Source organism: Anabas testudineus, chromosome 15 (assembly GCF_900324465.2).
Source record: "Anabas testudineus chromosome 15, fAnaTes1.2, whole genome shotgun sequence".
Taxonomy (NCBI): Eukaryota; Metazoa; Chordata; class Actinopteri; order Anabantiformes; family Anabantidae; genus Anabas; species Anabas testudineus.
In genome coordinates, this window is record NC_046624.1 from 17,535,312 (window position 1) to 17,553,627 (window position 18,316).

At 41.7% G+C, this 18,316-nt stretch overlaps 1 protein-coding gene across 3 annotated transcripts in view; it reads right to left on the bottom strand.

Annotated features, from left to right (window-relative positions):
• Positions 1-18,316, bottom strand: part of ehbp1 (EH domain binding protein 1) — a 117,244-nt gene that overhangs the window by 79,519 nt on the left and 19,409 nt on the right. For all 3 annotated transcript variants that reach the window (XM_026354680.1, XM_026354679.1, XM_026354681.1), the window contains exons 6-7: positions 3,568-3,749; positions 2,265-2,404 (exon numbers count right to left, since the gene is read on the bottom strand). In XM_026354680.1, the coding sequence (XP_026210465.1) occupies positions 2,265-2,404; positions 3,568-3,749 (322 nt within the window). The remainder of the gene's footprint in view (positions 1-2,264; positions 2,405-3,567; positions 3,750-18,316) is intronic.

Here is an 18,316-nt window from a genome sequence, read left to right on the forward strand (position 1 = left end):
CCAATTGCAGAAAAAAGAATCACACAGGCAACACAAACAATATGAACCCAAAGGATGGACACTAACTTGTACTTTTACAACACCTATTGCAGCACATCACCACATGGTCCACAACACGATCACAATACCAATGTCAAGAAGGACGACAGGATGGGGGGGGGTCTCAAGAGAGTGAGAACACAAAAAGATAGGAAATATGGAAAGTAAAGGATTAAGAAAAAAATAAATGGAAAGAAACTGTGGTAATGGAGGGATGGGTTGAGGTGACACGATGTTCACAAGATGATGAAAGAGGAGTTAGGAACAAAAGGTGAGGGGGTGAAAGGAAGGTGAAAAAAAGACCTTGGGAGGAAGCGGCAGGCTTAGCGGTTGCTTTGCGTGCTCGCTTAAGGACACCTTCATCATCATCATCATCATCATCCCCATGTAAGCAGCTGAGGGCATTCAGCTGGTTTACTATTTCTGTAAACGACAGGGCCATACAGGAAGGGAGGAAGGAAGAGAGCAGTGAACAAGGCAAAGTAACTCAATACGAGAATATCCATACATACACAGTCATATGCACCATTTATTTGCACATAGATGTGAGAGTTGAAAAGAAAGTCGACCTTCGTTAATGTCTGTAACTAGATAGACTAGACTAGACTAGATAAAACCGTTTAAAACCTACTGTACAATTGACTCAAATAATAGATTGGGATATAAGTTGGGACACTGTTGTGGAAAATACGTGTGTTAAGCTGGTGGCACATTTCACAAATAATTAGTTCAGCAAAAAGAGGATCCCAGAGATGTAAGGATGGGGAGAGTTGTAAGACGGTGAAGGTAAAAGTTCAACAGCAGAGAATGTGCAGAAATCTCTGTGTACACAAGGGACGAGGCCGAAAACCAAAACTGAATGAACACGATTCTTTGGGCTTCGTGGAAATACTGCATTACAAACAGAAATAGTAGTGGAAATCACTGCACAGGCTCAAAAATATCTACCAACCTAACACCTAAACCAAGTTAAGTGAAAACAATTATTTGCTGTATCCACAAACGTAAGTTTAAACTCTACCATGCAAAAGAAATACTATATACTGGATAAGCACCATCCAGGATCATAAACGAAGGAATGAAGCAAAGTAGAAAATTGAAAGAAAAATCGAGCAAGGATGAAAAAAAGTTTGTTTTCAAAACTAAATCAAATGTTTCTGAAGCATCAGTTCCCAAAATGTAATGCTGTTAAAAAAAGAAAGTGATACAGTACAGTGGTGAACATTTTCCTGTCTTAGTACCATTTTCAATAAAATACACATTTTCAAAGATTTGCACATTTTTGCATACAGACTTTTCTAGAAACCGGGTTGCACATAAATATTCAAACACACACAAATAACATCCTTGTTAGGTTTTTTTTTATTTAAAAACTGTGTGTACACAAAGGAGAACATGCAGTGTGTTTTTCAGGTTATATGTTGATTAGTGTAATGTTACTCTTTCTGAGGTAGCCTGCTGGCTTGTTGGCTAGGAAGCATCCAAGAGGGAAATGATGGTAGAGAGTTTTGGCAGCTTGGCCGGGCCTTTGATTCAGAAATACACGCTAGTGAAGCATCACTGTAGGCGCTCAATGCATATACATATAAATGAGACAAAGAGGGCAGGGAAAGGAAGAAGAGAAAGCATGAAGCTTAGCATGAAGAGATGCCTCTCTGAAAAGTTGGATTAAGCAAAGCAGGAAGCAGAGGGACCCATACATTAGATCACAGAATGGCTCCTCAACATGTATGTAAGGAAGGAGGAAAGCCACCATCAGCACAGGGAGGAAGAGAGCACAAGGAACAAGGGGAAGTGGGGAAGGAAATCCTTAACAACAGAAGCTCATGAATTAACAGGTTCTGACTCTTTCACATATCAGCAAGCACACTCTCAATAACCAGATGTGTACAGTTAAAGAAAACTACAATAAATAAATAGATCAAGAGAAAAGCAAAGTTGACACCCCAGACAAACAGTGTGTCTCTGTTAGGGCCCAATCAGACAGAGCGCTTCTTAGCTGCCTAGAGTTTTTTCTACTCTTTGCGCCTCCATCTGAAAAACCGCACCAGCTCCCCGTGATCTCTCCTCTTTCTGACGTGTTCACGTACGCACACAAATCTCAGTTTCTTTATGTCCATGCACAGATCAGGTGAACTGGAGACTTAACTGCTTGATTTGTTTCAAGTAAACAATGATTGGCTATCTGACAAATGGCCAAAAGAAGAAACATCTTATTGGGTCACCTGTGATCTTGGCAGCCTTCTCTTCCTGGTTAACCCTGTTCTCCTCATCCTCCTCATTCTCCTCCTCAAAGTCGTCCAGGTTGCCAATGTCTGCCTGTTTCATGCTCATCAGGCTGGCCAGGCTCTGCATATCCTCGTCCCTGGACAATAAAAAGTGCACAAATCACAAACTCAATGCAGAGTGACACAAATTAAATAAAATATATTAAATACATTATAACTAGCAGAGATTTTAAAAAGAACAGATCGGAAATGAAAGGCATAATGCATAAATGGATGAACGAATAGATGAAAATGCATCAGCACTGTATTTTCAATGTGGTTCAGCTGGAAGATGGAGGAATTCAACCCACTAGATCACACGTAAGGATTAGGAAAGCTTTGCATTCTTCTCTTCTAGTCTCTACCTCTGTCACCACTCTTTTGTTTTGTCACATCAGAGCCCCATAGTTACACCTTACTGTAATAAACACCTAACACTTCAACTTCACTCGTCACATTTTAAGCTTTTGTCTCTTGCTCTCACTTAATCTTTCCTTCCCAACCACCACTTTATTCATAGATGCATCAATTTCTGAATTTTTTTATTGTATTTTATGTGGCCCTGTGCACTTCCCCCACCGTCCCTCGATACCACGGCTCCATCATAATCTCTGTATTCTCCTCTTTGTTCTTTGTGTTTGGTGTTTCCCAGGCCCACGGGCTCATTTGAACTGGCGTGATGGAGTTTGTTTGTGTGTGGTCGACATCATTCCCCGAAGGGTTAACAAGGGTTACGCACCATCGACCCGCCGTCCGCGCCACAACAAAGGCCTTGCTGCTCTGCTCCTGCTTAGTGTATGTGTGTATGTGCCTGTCTTTAAATGAAAGTTGCTATCAAATTAGAATGAATAAAGGCAAAACACCGTGATAGAGAGCGAGTCTTCAAATCAAAGCTGTAGTGTCAAAGAGAAATATATGAGAATGAATGAAAAGCAACAAATACTGAGTAATTCAGTGAGTGTGTCTGTTAATTAACGATGAGCAAATGTGAATACATACATTATGTGTGCAGGAATTATCAAACAACACACAAAGAAACCATAAAATATAACTTTACAGCCAACCCAGGCAGATGATGTGACAAAAGACAGTAGAAAGTATATCAGGTATCTTTTTACTAGGAAGAGTGAAAAATAGCTATAACAACTGAAATATGAGCAACTGTTGCTTTCAACATTTTGTTTTTCTTTTGTTATTCAAATCAGAGAATAAGAATCTGAAACCATGAACAATGAAGGTCAATGAGAAGACCAAGACTTACGTGGCCTTTCCCTCACGGAGGAAGATGCAGGAGAGGGAGAACTGCAGGGTGGCTGACACCACCTTCTTCGACAGGGGCTTAAACTTGAGCTTGACATCTGTCTGTGTGGGCATGGGACTGGCATATTGTTTCATGTTTATACTGCTAGTGGCCAAGGCCTTCCTCCTCCCTGACGGAGACTCCTGGAGAAGAGAGAGAAATGATGCATATCCAGGTGAATAAAGCCATGGTTCAACAGACACTTGGGATCACATGGAAAACAGACAGAAAAGACAGGAACAGATTTACAAGGTGCCAACAGTGAATAATTTAATGACTGTGATTATAAGATCCATATTATTACAGAACAAGTTAAAGGTGGAGGTCAGATTTGAATTTGGTTGTAAATCCCTTTCAGTCACTTTTCAACAAATGTCCATGCCGAAGCCATTTTTACTGTGCTATTTATTTATTTATTTATTTTACAGTGGTGTGCTAAAGTATAGGCCTGGGGCTAGCAGTCAAATTGGAATTTGGGAATATGCCACAGACCAGGTGATAAGAGTTATGGAATCAGTGACATGGCCCTGTGTGTGAGCACACACACACACACACACACACACACACACACACACACACACACACACACACACACACACACACACACACACAAGCTGAGAGGACAGCTTGTGGAAAAATAAAAACTGCTGGAAAGCCATGTCACTGACCGCCAGATATGGAAACTGAACAGTTGGGGATGTTCCAGCCTTTTGTCTGCCCTCCCTCCAACAAACACTGATGGATTTTGTCTGCTTTGTCTGTGCATGGATACACCGTGCTGTCAGTGAATAGCAGACTCGTTCACCTCCTTGCTGCGTTGATACCACTTACTGTACATGCCATGTCCCTCCTTAATGATTTGCCTGCTCTGTTTTTGTGATGGTAAACTGACACATTTTTCCTGGTTAAATGATATGTGCTCATTTGCATGTGAGGAAGAGACTGGTGTTTGAACCAAATCCAATGTGAGGATCAGACACCGGTTTTCACATGTCCCTTCACAGGCCATGTGAAATGAAAGCAGCAGGCAGTGGCTACACACATGTTCTTTCTTTAAATCTGTCTGATTCCTCTTTCTCTCCCTTTTTGTCTCTATTTCACTGCATAGATGTCTAAAACAAGCATATATAACTGCACACGCACCTACACACAGACACACACAGACACACACACACACACACTTTGTTTTAATACCACAGAAAAATATGTTCTTGCCTCAGCTGTGAATCGAGCCCCGAGGATTCATCCTCTCATGCGCACAATGCTGAACAAAGCAGAGCAGCTAGCTCTCTTTCACACAACGCCAGTTTGAGAGCACATATACATACACACATATGCTCCGGCATGTAGGTAGATAAAGAGATACAAGCTCTTTACATTGCCCGTTTCCTGATGTCTTCACACACACACCTCAGAGGCTTTGGCTTCATGTGGAAAACTCAATCTTGTCCTTATCACTAAGGACTGCAGGGTATTCCTTCTTATACAGACACCTATGCACACATGTATCTAAAGATTTGGTATCAGCACATTGTGGTAAAGCGATTGGTAAAATAGTAAGAAACTATGTAAGCTTCAAATAGGGAACACAACCAGGTGGATGGAGTGACTTCACTTCTCAATATTCACACTAAGTCCTGCAATAAGCAATGTACAGGTGCTGCATAACCAACACAAGTACAAGCACCAATGCAGTTTCTTAAGTCAGAGACTTAGAGACAGGGGCTCATAGTGCATGTGTGTTTACTCTACCTTAAAGCTAAAATATGTAACTTAAGCTAGCAGAGGCTCTACCTGCTCTGTTGTGGCCTGCTATGACCTGAGAATCCAGAGCTCCAAAACGTACTAACTAGGCCTTAAAAAGTTCTTGATTAACTAGATAACTGGATAAATTGCACAACACGAGCTTTAATCATGTTTTGAGTGTTGGTGTGAGGCAGCAATAGGTTTAAAAGCAGTCTTGTCAATGAAAGGTTGATGGTTTGAATCCCAGACCTGTTGAGGAAACTGATGGGCATCAGACATCTACCCTTGCTCAAGACCTTGTGTCCAGATACAATTGTGAAAGACATAAAAACCTAAAAGTGTCTCGGCAAAAATGATGCCTCCTATCCTTCCATCTCTCTCCAGCTTTGCCTCCAGACCGACCAAACTAGCAAGGCCACTTGACATTTCGTGCTGACATTTGAGCCTTGTCGCTTTGACTGGAGGACATAATGACGTATATCATAACCCCACCACCAACCCCAGCTTGTCCAAAGAACAGCCCATCACAAGAAGAAGATGATGAGGGGAAAAAAAAAGTCTCCCTCTCCACCTCTTATCTCTCTGCAGATTACACCCTGACTATTATACTAAGCTAATAGTGCATGTAGATACTTTATGAATGAATTTGCCAAATGTACCAAACACTTAAGAAGAGGGGATTTAGCAAAAAGGAGGATGGGGAACTGAGGAGGGAGGGAGGTCTTGGAAAATAGGAAATACTTAAGGATATGCAAATACCCCAGCAAAAGAATGGAATAACCATTTCAACAGATTTGAGAAGGGGCAGCAAACAATGGAAATCTGCTTCATTTCCCCGGATGCTACTTGTCAATCAATGCGTGCATGCATGTGTATGTGTGTTTGAGAGAAGGTGAGGGGGGGGGATAGGTGGGATTATGGTAAGTGGGAGGTTGTGACAATGTAAAATGAAAAGGAAAGGACAATGCAGAAGTTTAATTTATTACAGAGAGAATAGGACTATCAATATGCTCTCTCTTTCTGAGCCCAGAGAATGACTAAATACCTGGGTGTGTGAATGTCTGTGTACACACCAACTGAGAGAGGAAGAAAGATGGGGAAGGAGGGGAGGGTGATGGCTGTATGCTGCCCCCTAGCTGCAGCTCTATATGACTGCACAGTATCTTCACAGACCAACTGCTGGTGCAGATTTACAAAAGTGACATGTGAGAATTCACAAGTAAAACTCAAATCAAACTTGAAACCTGCCTACACTGACTATGACTATTTTACATAAATGATGATGCATGACTTTTATTTAAGAAGGGTGTGTTTGCGTTAGAGCAGAACTGAGTACCAGTCCTGCCCCTCTCCCCTGGTGCCAGCTGGCCCTGGATCGATGCACAGATGCTCCCCTGGTGGGGGGGCAGGGGTCAGGGCAGGAGGGGTGCCCAGGGGTCCTGCTGAATCTCTCTGCCCCAAAATACCAATGGGACGGGCCAGAGGAAGGAGGGGTAGGGATCCTTTTGTCACTTAGAGATGGATTAATTAGGCTGAGTGCAAAAAGAACCTGGCTTCTTTGTATAGACCTGGTCTGACTGAGACACACACACACACACACACACACACACACACACACACACACTGACAATTTGGGCAGTGTTAGGATATGATGAACAAAAAATGCCCAACACACACACACACACACACACACACACACACACACACACACACACACACACACACACACACACACACACACACACACACACCCGACAATCAGCTAATGGTTTTTTAATTCAGGTCATCAGTCAATTGGTTTTTAATTTTAACAAACAGTCGATGTTTTATATTGATTTACACATACACTAACTGGTCATATTCCTAAGTTGCTGATGTAATGGAAGAAATCAGCAAAGACACAGATACGTTGTATAAGTGAGTGGAGCCGTTTACTATATTGTTGAGGAAGACTGAAGATAAAAGATGTGCTCTGGTATTAAAATGATGATAATAAGCAGATGATTATCTGACTTAAGCCTGGTGCCACAAAACAAAATAATCCTAAACAGGGGGGTAAAGGGACAAGGTCAGGTCAGTTACACTTTATTACGACTACAAACCTCATGTATGCATGCATGTTTGTTGTATTTGGTAAAATACTGTAACTGGAAAAAAGGAAAAACTAAGCAGCCTACACATGCTTGTCAGATTTGACATTGTGTGCTACATGTACAAGCTGCAAAGGAAGAAATTTAAGAAGAGTGAGGTTCATATCACAAGTCTCAAATTAGCAGTGTGGCATAACTTTGAATATCCCAAAAACAAACTTGAAGTTGTCCTTGAAGTCGGATGTCTAGTATAGAGAAAATGTGGAGGCAATGTGGATGCAAAAGAAGGAAGGATATCAAACATCTTTATCCAAAGTATGTGTCACCCTAAATCACCAAATTACAACTTAGACATTTAGAGATGCGTTCATAGTGTAGTTCAGTTCTTCTCAGAGCTGAGAAATACAAAAATACAGTACATATATTTAAATTAAGACAGTTCAATACACTTCATTCACCTAAACAATAGTGTCAATTTACCACAGTGGCATTTACAGCCTGGACAACAATGACACCCAATGACAGATCCATGAATTGGAAGACTAATAATAACAGTAATAATAATAATAATAGTTAAAAAACTCACTCCTAGGGCTACGGTAAAGCTTTCATACCAGCTCACACACTGGTATGAAACAAAACCTCAAAGCACATAGAATGGACACAGAGGGTAGAAATACTCTACCCCACACAGATTTGTATAGAGGCCTTTGAAATTTGTAATCACACAGTTAGAAAAACTAAAATCCAAACTCAATTTACCCTAAAGAATAACCTTGGCGTAGCTCTGATTAGCCCTGCACTGCAACGCCCAAAATCAGCTGACTGTGGTTGAATTCAGCAGTCAGCAGATTGGAGGTGGGGGGGTTGGAGGGCTCGGTGCTATTCCTCTCGCCTCAAGGTCACAGTTACTGGAAATAGAGACATCCAATGTGTTCACATCTCTCTTTGAATCCATCCACAATAGAGTGATTCCTCTGTGTCAATTTGGCCTCCCCTGATAACTGATAAAGCAGGCCTTTTTACATACCACCTATGAATACTGCACTATATGTGTTATAGACAGACAGACACACACACACACACAGATTAAAACCAATTTATTCATCTCCTACTATTATATGTGAGGATTTATTTTTTTCCCCAAGCAGTGTGTGTATGTGAGTATTTTGAATGGCAACAATGGACATAAAAAGCATGCAATGCTATCACTGCAGTTATGTGAATTACAATAACAATGGTCATAATAAAGGACTGAATTGTGCAAATGGCTTTCATGTATTGTCACATGCACACACACAGAGTCCCTCTCTCTCACACACTGGAACACAAGTAGAAAAAAAATACAACCACATGATTTCTCTTCACTAGAACCACCTTGTGGATCAGATTTAACCTAAACCACCCCCCCAAAATGGAAACATCTTTTGCAGACCATTGCCTCCGTCCCAGGGGCACGAATAACAACAACAACAACAACAAAAAAAAAAAAACTCACAAGGTTGACAAACAGTTGAGGGAAAGCGAGTGAAGAAAGTGAAGTGAAGAGAGCGAGAGAAGAGCGATTAGTCACAACAAGAGCAGGATTAGGCTTGTTTTAAAGGAAAGGACTGGTAGATTACAGCACAGTGTGAGCTGCAGTTTTGGATGAAATGGTCTAGAATGACACTAAGCTCCACACATGGAGTCCTTTTTGTAAAACACAGTCTGACGTGAAGCCCGCTGCCAGAAACAGGAACAACAGAAGACAAGAAACACAGAGATATAAACAACAACTGTGTGGAACAATAGAAAAAAAACTTAACAGCTTCCAAATCTAATGAAGAGGCCTAATGAAATTGAAAAAGAGCACCTGTTGTGCTTAAGTAACCTCGAGAATAACACCTGATGACCCATACACTAGCTCTAGAAGCCATTTTGTGCCTAACACCTGACCTAACTCCAGCATTTTTTGTAGGATGGGATAATAAATATTTATGTTAACTTATAACATTGCAACTTTTCCCAGATTACAACTGCGGACTGAGTCAACAGAGAAAACAGAACCCAGTGTGGGCCTGTGTAGAAAATGAGAGTAAAAAGGGACAGGCATAGAGAGAGGACAGAGAGGAATGTCTTCAATGCAGGATTTCCTCTAACGGCAGCAGATGAAAGGTGGAGAGTCACCAACCACCAGCCCTTAAAAGCACTAATCCTAACAGGGAGATGAGGGTGTTTTTAGTAGGGAGCACCCTCTTGCTAGCTTGCAATGCACAGCTAAACACACACAGACATTAACTGGAGGACTCAAATATTTCAAAAGCAAGAATGAAACCTCTAGATATAAGAGCTATCATCGGTATACCCAACAGCCTGAGCACAAGTCAGCAGGTTAAAAGATTGTCCCTCTGACCACAAAAAAAAGAGGTCACACTTGATGTTATTTTATGTTAGTTTATGACATTACTCCACGTGGTTTAATACATATCCATATTTCCAGAAGAAATGTGCCTGATGTACACTGGATACTGAGTGTCAATTAATGTTAATACCAAGTCAGAGAGCATGGAAAAAGTGGGTCATATGTATGTAGATATGCATGAATACTATAAAAGATATGTGGTAGGATGTATAAAGGAAACTGATTTTATGACATGTAATCAGGATAAAATCTGAGGTATAAGGAGGACAGTAATCTGTGTGCACACTGGCCCTGCAGCTGACCATTTTATTATGGATTCATTTGTTGGTTTATTTTGAGATTAATCACTTAGTGAGTAAAATGTAAGAACTTGTGAAGTTACTTATTTCGTCCCACCAATAGATTTAGATTTAATTTACAGTTCAACTCCAGCAACTGATCACAATGTCCTGATGATCAAGTAACCAGCTAACCATTTTCACACTGGCTCCACTGAAATCAACATTTTCCATTAAGTTTTCTAATTAATTTGCATTATGATTCATAACCAACAAAAATGCTTAGATGGACAACACGCTCGTATCTCATATCCTCTCTTTCTCCCCTCATTTCTCCCACTCTGCCTCCCCCTTCCTCTCTCGGCTTATCAGTGCGTCCAGGGTGCCCTCCTCTCTTCGACTCTGTGGGTCTTTCTTTTGGGTGGCCCTCAGTGGCCCCCACACACACTCAGACCCAGAGCATGCACTTCAGACAGGGGGCTAATGGGAAAATAAATTACCAGCAGGCAAAAGCCCTGGCTCTGCACTTCTGCTGGAGAAAGAGAAAGGGACATGGAGGGTTTTGAAAAGAAGACGGGTGGTCATAAGAGAGAGTGGAAACAGAGAAGGAAATGACAGACGGAGAGGTGGATAGCAACGAGACGCAGAGAAAGAGGAAGAAGGGGTGATGGTGATAGAAAGACAGACCCAAGAGGGGGAGGTGAAAAAGAGAGAGACAGGTTGCAAGGATTATACCTTGAGTTCATTCCTGGTCTGTAAAGTGTCCGCTCATCATTTTTGCAGCCATTTCACCATCTATGGTCATCGTCAAGGCCTAAAATGGCCAATAACAACCCCGACACACACACACACACACACACACAGCCACAGCCACTGAGCCTATACTCCCAGCCATCTGAGATTAATTACACCCTCTGCATCAAGCAGCAGTTCAGATATCAGGATGGCATCTGTGGAGGTGATTGTCACACGCACATACAGCAGACATGTCTGACAGGTCTGAGCAAATGAAAAGTTGGGCTGAATTAAGTCATGTCGTTTATCTGTCTTGTTTGTGACTTTGAAAATCCCCCTCAGTTTTCCCACTAAATTCCTATTTAGGTATCAAAACGTAAAACAAAACCTCCAGATAGTTAAAACACAATAGTTTTCACGGAGGAAGCAAAGAAGACTACCAGCATGATCTCAAGAATGGAACTTCTACATTTCAGAGAGATAAAACTATGTTTTCCAGGGTTTTTTGTATTCAGAATCTCAATATCCACTCAATTCTCACTTTAAGGATCTGTTTGTTTTAGCTGTTTAAGGCAGGCTGCTGAGATCTGAGAGCGCTATGATAGGGCCCTAATCCAGAGCAAAGCTGATTTGCTTAAGGGGGGAGGGGGGTTAAGATGGCCTGTGACAAGAAACAATTGCTCCAACTGAAAGTCTGCCTCTCTCCCACCCTGCTCCATGACAAAGGTGTACTCTCCAAGCTAAGTGACAAATCTGGGAAGACAAAGAGCATTAGCAGGGTGATGCTCTGCTTCAGTGCCTCTGATTGTGGCCAACTCAAAGAGAATCTAATATGGATTTTAAAAAAAGGAGAGAGAGAGATTAGAATGAAAAAGAAACAATGAACACCTTCTACCAAGGGGGAATTAGTGGAGGGATTGGATAAGGAGCTGGTGTGCTTTAGTGTGTGCATGTGTGTGTACGTGTGTGCACGAGTGAGTGCTTGTTCTTTGAATTTCCGTTTCTAGGAAAGAACAATAGGGGACCCCAATTCTGTTTATGTGCATTTACATGTGAGACACTCACAAAAACACAAACAGCTCCCTCTTATATCTAAATATCTATGTACACAGTGGACGAGTCGTTTTGTTCAAGATCTTTTCTGAAGTGACTTAAAATGCTGAAACTGGAGATTAACCTTACATCTACTGTTTTATTCATACTTATCCCCATTAAGCATTAAAAACATTTAAAACAGACGAGCAAATGTTGTCGGTTTTGCATTTATCTATAAAGTGTTCTTTTAGCAATTTAACAGGCCACGGCTGTGACACACCCAACAAGATCTCCTCTCTCACAATGGAAATGTGTCACATCTCCTCAACACCCGTGGGTGTATGACTTTCCTGCAAGTCACCTCAAATTCCTGACCCCATTCTCTCTGGGTGTGGTACTCTAAGTAGATTTATATCCCAAAACAGAGACATAGACATGTTTGAGGATCAGTCCAACTGTCAGTGCCTGGCTTAGCACTGGCATCAGAGCACATCACAAGACCCTATTCATTGCCACTTAGCAGAACAGTCACCTCAGTTTGCCAGTAACCATGAATGTGCATGTGTTCACTCTGTAAAATGTTCATCCATAAACACACACACAATCACATTCTCACTATAAGCAGATCCTGAGCAGATAATTTCACCATACACACGTTTAACCTATGTTCATGACAAATGCCTCCACACAGATATTCTATAACCACCATCAACACACAGATCACACGCATCTCTGAAGGGAACAACCCGCCCATGGAGGTCAAGCTTGTGGATAAACAGGGGGATTTGTCAGGGCCAGTGTTTTGCAGGCCACACAGGCCTGTCGCCATCGCGAGCAGCCATCTTAAGTCGCATAGAGGAAAAATAAATAACAGATGAATATAATAACTGTTCCACACACATCACGTTACAGCAGAATTGTGTGACCAGCCTTCAACCACAATGTAACACACAACACCAAAAACAAGGTGAGATGAAGATGCAAACAGGGATGAAAAAGCTCTACTGGAGCCAGTTGAGGAAGAAGACAGGTGATTGGATGTTAAGCCATGAAATGAAGAAATGATGAGATGGAGACTGACCTCAGAGACAACTGGTAGCAGAAGATACGGCAGCAAATACTGTACAACCGAAAGCCGCTGATGAATTATCACGACTCTAGCTCTCAGAAATTCAAAGCAGAAAATGTCAAAGAACGTATTTATAGCTTTTATTGTGTTTATTTTATGCACACACAGAACAATTTAAAGAACAGAGGGAGTCATGCTATGTGTGACATGGCAAATACAAGACAGCACACAACACATCTACAACCACACCCAGAACAAACATCACCTCAGTCCGTCTTATCTCCTCCCCATTTCGCTTCACTGTTGCTCGTTCCAGGCTCATCTTACACCAAACTAAAAAAGCCTGATACAGTAGACACATCAGCTGAACCCTGCCAGTGTGCGTGTGTGTATATGCGTGCTTAGTTATGCGTCAGACATTGTGTGTCTTCTGGGTCAGCTTGGGGACAGGAGGCGGTAACAGGAGGAGGCCGTACAGCCTGTTTTCTAAACTGGCACAAGCCTGTACACAGCGAGGTGACAGCTTCTGCAGGGCCTGGACAAGACAGCCAATGCCACGCTGTAGCAGAAATGAGCATCTATGCTGGTCATTTAGCATGAGCAGTGACAACCGACACCAAAATCTTACCCTGATTAAGCCTGTTATTGATAATGTTTCCTTTTGTGTCTCTAGTCTATATTTCAAAGTGATTAGCTCCATCATCTATTAAAGTGTTGCCAAAATATTAGTATGAACCAAGAGACAGTGATCCAAAATAAAGTCAAGTCACAACACGTGCACACTAACTTGTGTTTTAAAGTCTATCATGTGAAGGCCACACTGGTGGGAAGAAAGATGCTTCTCAGGTGCCACTGTTCAGATGTTTATTTTGGGGTCAAACATCACACTGTATGAGGCAAAACAAATGTGTGTATGTGCTAGAAATGTGTCTATACTTGTGTGAGATTATATACAGTATGTGTGGACATTCAGTGAGCCTGTGTGTGTGCCGACGCGCATATTTGAAAGCAAGACAGTGTGAGATGGTGTATAATGTATGTACATGTGTTTATGTGTCTGTGTGTGTGTGTGTGTGTTTGCTGCAGGGTCTGATGACATCTGCTGCGTTGTTGGCTGGGAGCAGAGCGCAGCGGGCTGCAGGAGCCTCAGACTAAGGAGATGAAAGCCGAGGTCACAACCTGGACCAGTGGGACAAGACACACTCGCTCACACAACACACAAAGTCACACATGCAAACATGAAGACATACACACCGACTCTCAAACAACACAGACTGTATGAGCACACACGAAATGCAATGCCCCACACACACACACACACACACACACACACACACACACACACACACACACACAGCATGAGGGGGGCACACAAGAACACAAGGACGAGAGACTAAAAAATAAACAGGGCAAGGATAAAACAGCAAAGCAGACAAAACAATACAAAAAGAGACCAAATACAAAGCTACACACAAACAGAGATAAAGAGTATGAAAAAGATGACGCAAGCACAGAGCCAAAGCCCCGCATCGTCATGGGGAAACAGTTTAATCAGTTTAATTAACAAACACATGCATGTATGCATGAAAGCAACAAAAACACACACATGCATACACAAAGATAGAAGATGTGATTTGTACCTGAACAGTTCAGAGCTTGGAGTGCTTGTGTTTATAAATGTGTGTGTGTGTATATGTTTTAATATATATAAGTAATGCAATCTAATTTCACAATCCTGCAATAAACCCTCCCTCTATGAATGTTAAATGTCCAGTTTATGTTTTAGAGAACAGTAGGATCATCTTGTGCTGCTGCTCACTTGTACGGAGTTGTACTACCAGTTGTTTCGTCAACCCCATAAAGGCTAAATGACAAAAGCAGCTATATGTATAAATAAATAAAAGTATTGAATGCATTAGTTTTAGCTAGGTGTACCAAAAAAACAAATAATCTCTAAAATGTCAGAAATGAATTAATATATAGGGACAGTTTTTTGTTTTGTCGAACCAGCATTACAAATCTAACAGATTATCTACTTAAAGCACATGCTGAATTATTGACTAATCAACTGTGTCACTTATACAAAGTGTGCTCTCAAACACATTCTGACGAAGTGACACACACACACACACACACTGAACAAAGAATAAAAAACACACAGTCTCGCACAAATATACTGCCACACACCAACATGACACCTGCACAGAGTCATAACCAGACACACACACCTCATGGTGGTGGTAGCAGTTAGTCAGCAGACCAGCCATGTGACAGGCTGGTGTGGCTGTGGATTAGGGGCCAGTAAGCCTATTAGGGTGACAGGAGGGACCACCCGGCCTCCACAGCCACCTACAACCCACCAACACACCCAAACATACAAGTGACTGGACACACATCCATAAACACAGTTCCCTAGACACAGGTGCAGTTTTCTCAAAAACACACAGATACCAGCACACACGGTTACAGATAGACGTGCATTTTACTTTCTGCAATTCAAATTTTGAGGAGTAATTAGCTCTTTATTGCTACAGTGAGCATGTTTCAATTTCACATTTAGCCTGCAAAAATACTGATGTGCTCCAATGCACGAAAATAATGCATATTAGCAGCATACTGGCAGGAGCGTTCAGAATTGTAATACTTGTGGGTGTGTGCTTTAGTGTGTGTTTATGGTTGTGTGTCTACAAAAGGAGGGGTCCAGGCATGGGGGGTAATCACCAGCATCTGTTGCCTCTCTGCAGGGCAATTAATTAGATTAAATTAATTTGGAAAGCATGTTTGAATGTGTGATCCCATACTAAGAGCCCCCCTGCCTTTGTGCAGTAAGGCAAACACACAAACACACAATAATTTATGTCCTTCAAGCTTTTAACTATACAACATATATTATTTATAAATTAGCATTTTGAGCACACCCGAACAACCTGAACGAACATATGCTCTTCCTCCTGCACAATAAATTAGGCCTTTTGAGTTCTCCAAACTATTTAAGAAATGGAAAACGAGCAAAGGTGAAAACTTTGGAGACACACGCATGCACACGAGCACAAATTAATCCCAATTTGTCGGCCTCGGCACGGGAGAAACTTTTGGGATTTCATACTTCATACCAGCTTTTGTCACCTTTGCGTGAATAGCCGAGGGCTGAAATAATTGTGTTTTTCTTCCCCAAGGCCCAGTCAGTGCTCACAAGCCACTGGCCTACGTAATGTGTTCCAGACAGAAAGAGGGGAGGGAGACACACACACACGCACACAAACACACACATTTCTGTATGGCAGTCAGTGTGAGGACACTCATTGACATAATGCATTCCATAGCCCCCTACTGTCGCATAGGCCATGCTAATCTATAATTTATCACACATAGTGCCTTACCCTAACCCTAAACACAACCTAATTCTAAAAACCTAAAACCCCCAAATTGCTCTTAAGAAAGAAAGAATTGCTAGAAAGAAAGAAATCACTACAAGGCTGAAGGGGTGACAGAAACATCATCATAAGCCATGATGAAAATCCCTACACAGTAAATAACTAAATAAGTTAAATACTATTTGCACATAATTGCTTTGATCGCCAAAACATAACATTCATTCAAATGTTACATGACAAAGCAAAAACAAAGGAAAGGTTTGGGTGTGTTACAGTGTTGAAGCTCTTCTAACACAAACCCAATGACTGTTTAAATTACTGGTGTGTAATAATAAAAAAAGCCAGTTAAAAGACGGCTGTACTTCAAGTGGGTATTTCAAATTTGATATTTAAAATGTGGCAACATGCAGCAGACAAGCTGTCAAAAGTGCGAGCTGCGATTTGGCAGAGCAGCTATAGATTTGGAAATTCCTTCTTTTCTGAGTGACATTGATGTAATGTGAGTGAGAAAGGTGAAATATGACTTGGAGGAAGAGTGATAGGGGAGGAGCAGAGAGAGTGGGCTCTGGAGTGTGTATCACACCCTATTGAATGCATTCAGACATGATAGCTTCTCACTTTAACTACAACAGTCCTCTGTGTGTGTGCGTGGGTGTTATTTAAATTCTTCCACAAAGCTTTGAAGATGAGTTCAGTTGGTCTACCATCTCCAGCTTTGGTTGATGTGCAAACTCGGAGAAAATACACACAGACATACATATACACATTAACCCCCCTCCATCTAAACGCAGATACACACACACAAAGAGCCTGTCAGCACAATACCTTCAAATATAGCCGTCCAATCTTTTGACTCTCAATTTGCCCACCTTTTTGATAATATGCACCCATTTGAAAAAGGGTGAAAGGCAAGGGTAGCATGCAATTTAGAGATACTACTGTGTAGCCATTTCCAGCCTGCCACCCCTCCACCCCCCTCGCCACCACTTTCTCTTCTTCATTCTCTCTCTCCATCTTTTGATTATGCGATGTGCCTTGGCAGACGAACAAATAGAGGAGAGAAAAGGTAGTGTTTGACACTGCCATTTTCAATGACAAAATACAATCTGTCCAGGTCCGGTGATTCGACGAGGAGGGATTAGCTTAGTGCGAGGTTGGGGCCCCAGATTAAGATGAAGCCACAGCGCGGGGATCTTGAATTTCATCATCTCCGGCGCTCGGGTACAATGGCGTATTCTTCCCCTTTCTCCTCTGCTGTTTGATGAGGGGTCAGGAGAACTCACCTCTCCTCTTCTTGTGTTCCTCCTCAGAGCAGCACTCACTACCACATTCATTCATCTCTTTTGACTTTATATTAGCTTAGATACCTGAAGGGTGGAGGTGGCGTGGTGGGAGGGGGTCTGAACCATCTATACTCTCATATACACACATGCAAAGTGAGAACAAAGTACGATCAACATAAAAACATACAAGCTTCAACATAGATGTACAGGCTCATGCAGCCATGCAAATATAGCTTCCCTACTGACACACATATACAAAGACAAAGATGACATAAGGGAGTGATCCAACAGATTAATCTGCAAGAAGCTGCAAAGAAGGTTTTACAGCTCTTAGGGTGGACTGCCCTCTTGTGGTCAATTTATGGCTCTTTTATTTCAACTCATGCTCTATTATTGATAAAAAAAAAAATACAATTAAAATATTAGTAAAGCTAATCTTATGGCCAAATATAATAATACATCCCCCTGAGATGTATTTAAACAAGCCCCTAATAACAACCCATCCATCAAGACTTTCTCTCATTTTGACTTTTGATTTTGCCATTATTCCATCATTGCCCTCCATCTACATCTGAGTGTGTGAAGGTGTACAGTTGCTTTCTTCTCCCTCCCACTCTTCCCATTCTCTCCTCTCCCCTCCATTCCTGCTGTCAGAAGACTGGTGCAGCTTTGATCTTTCTGTCATTAGTCAGGTATGCA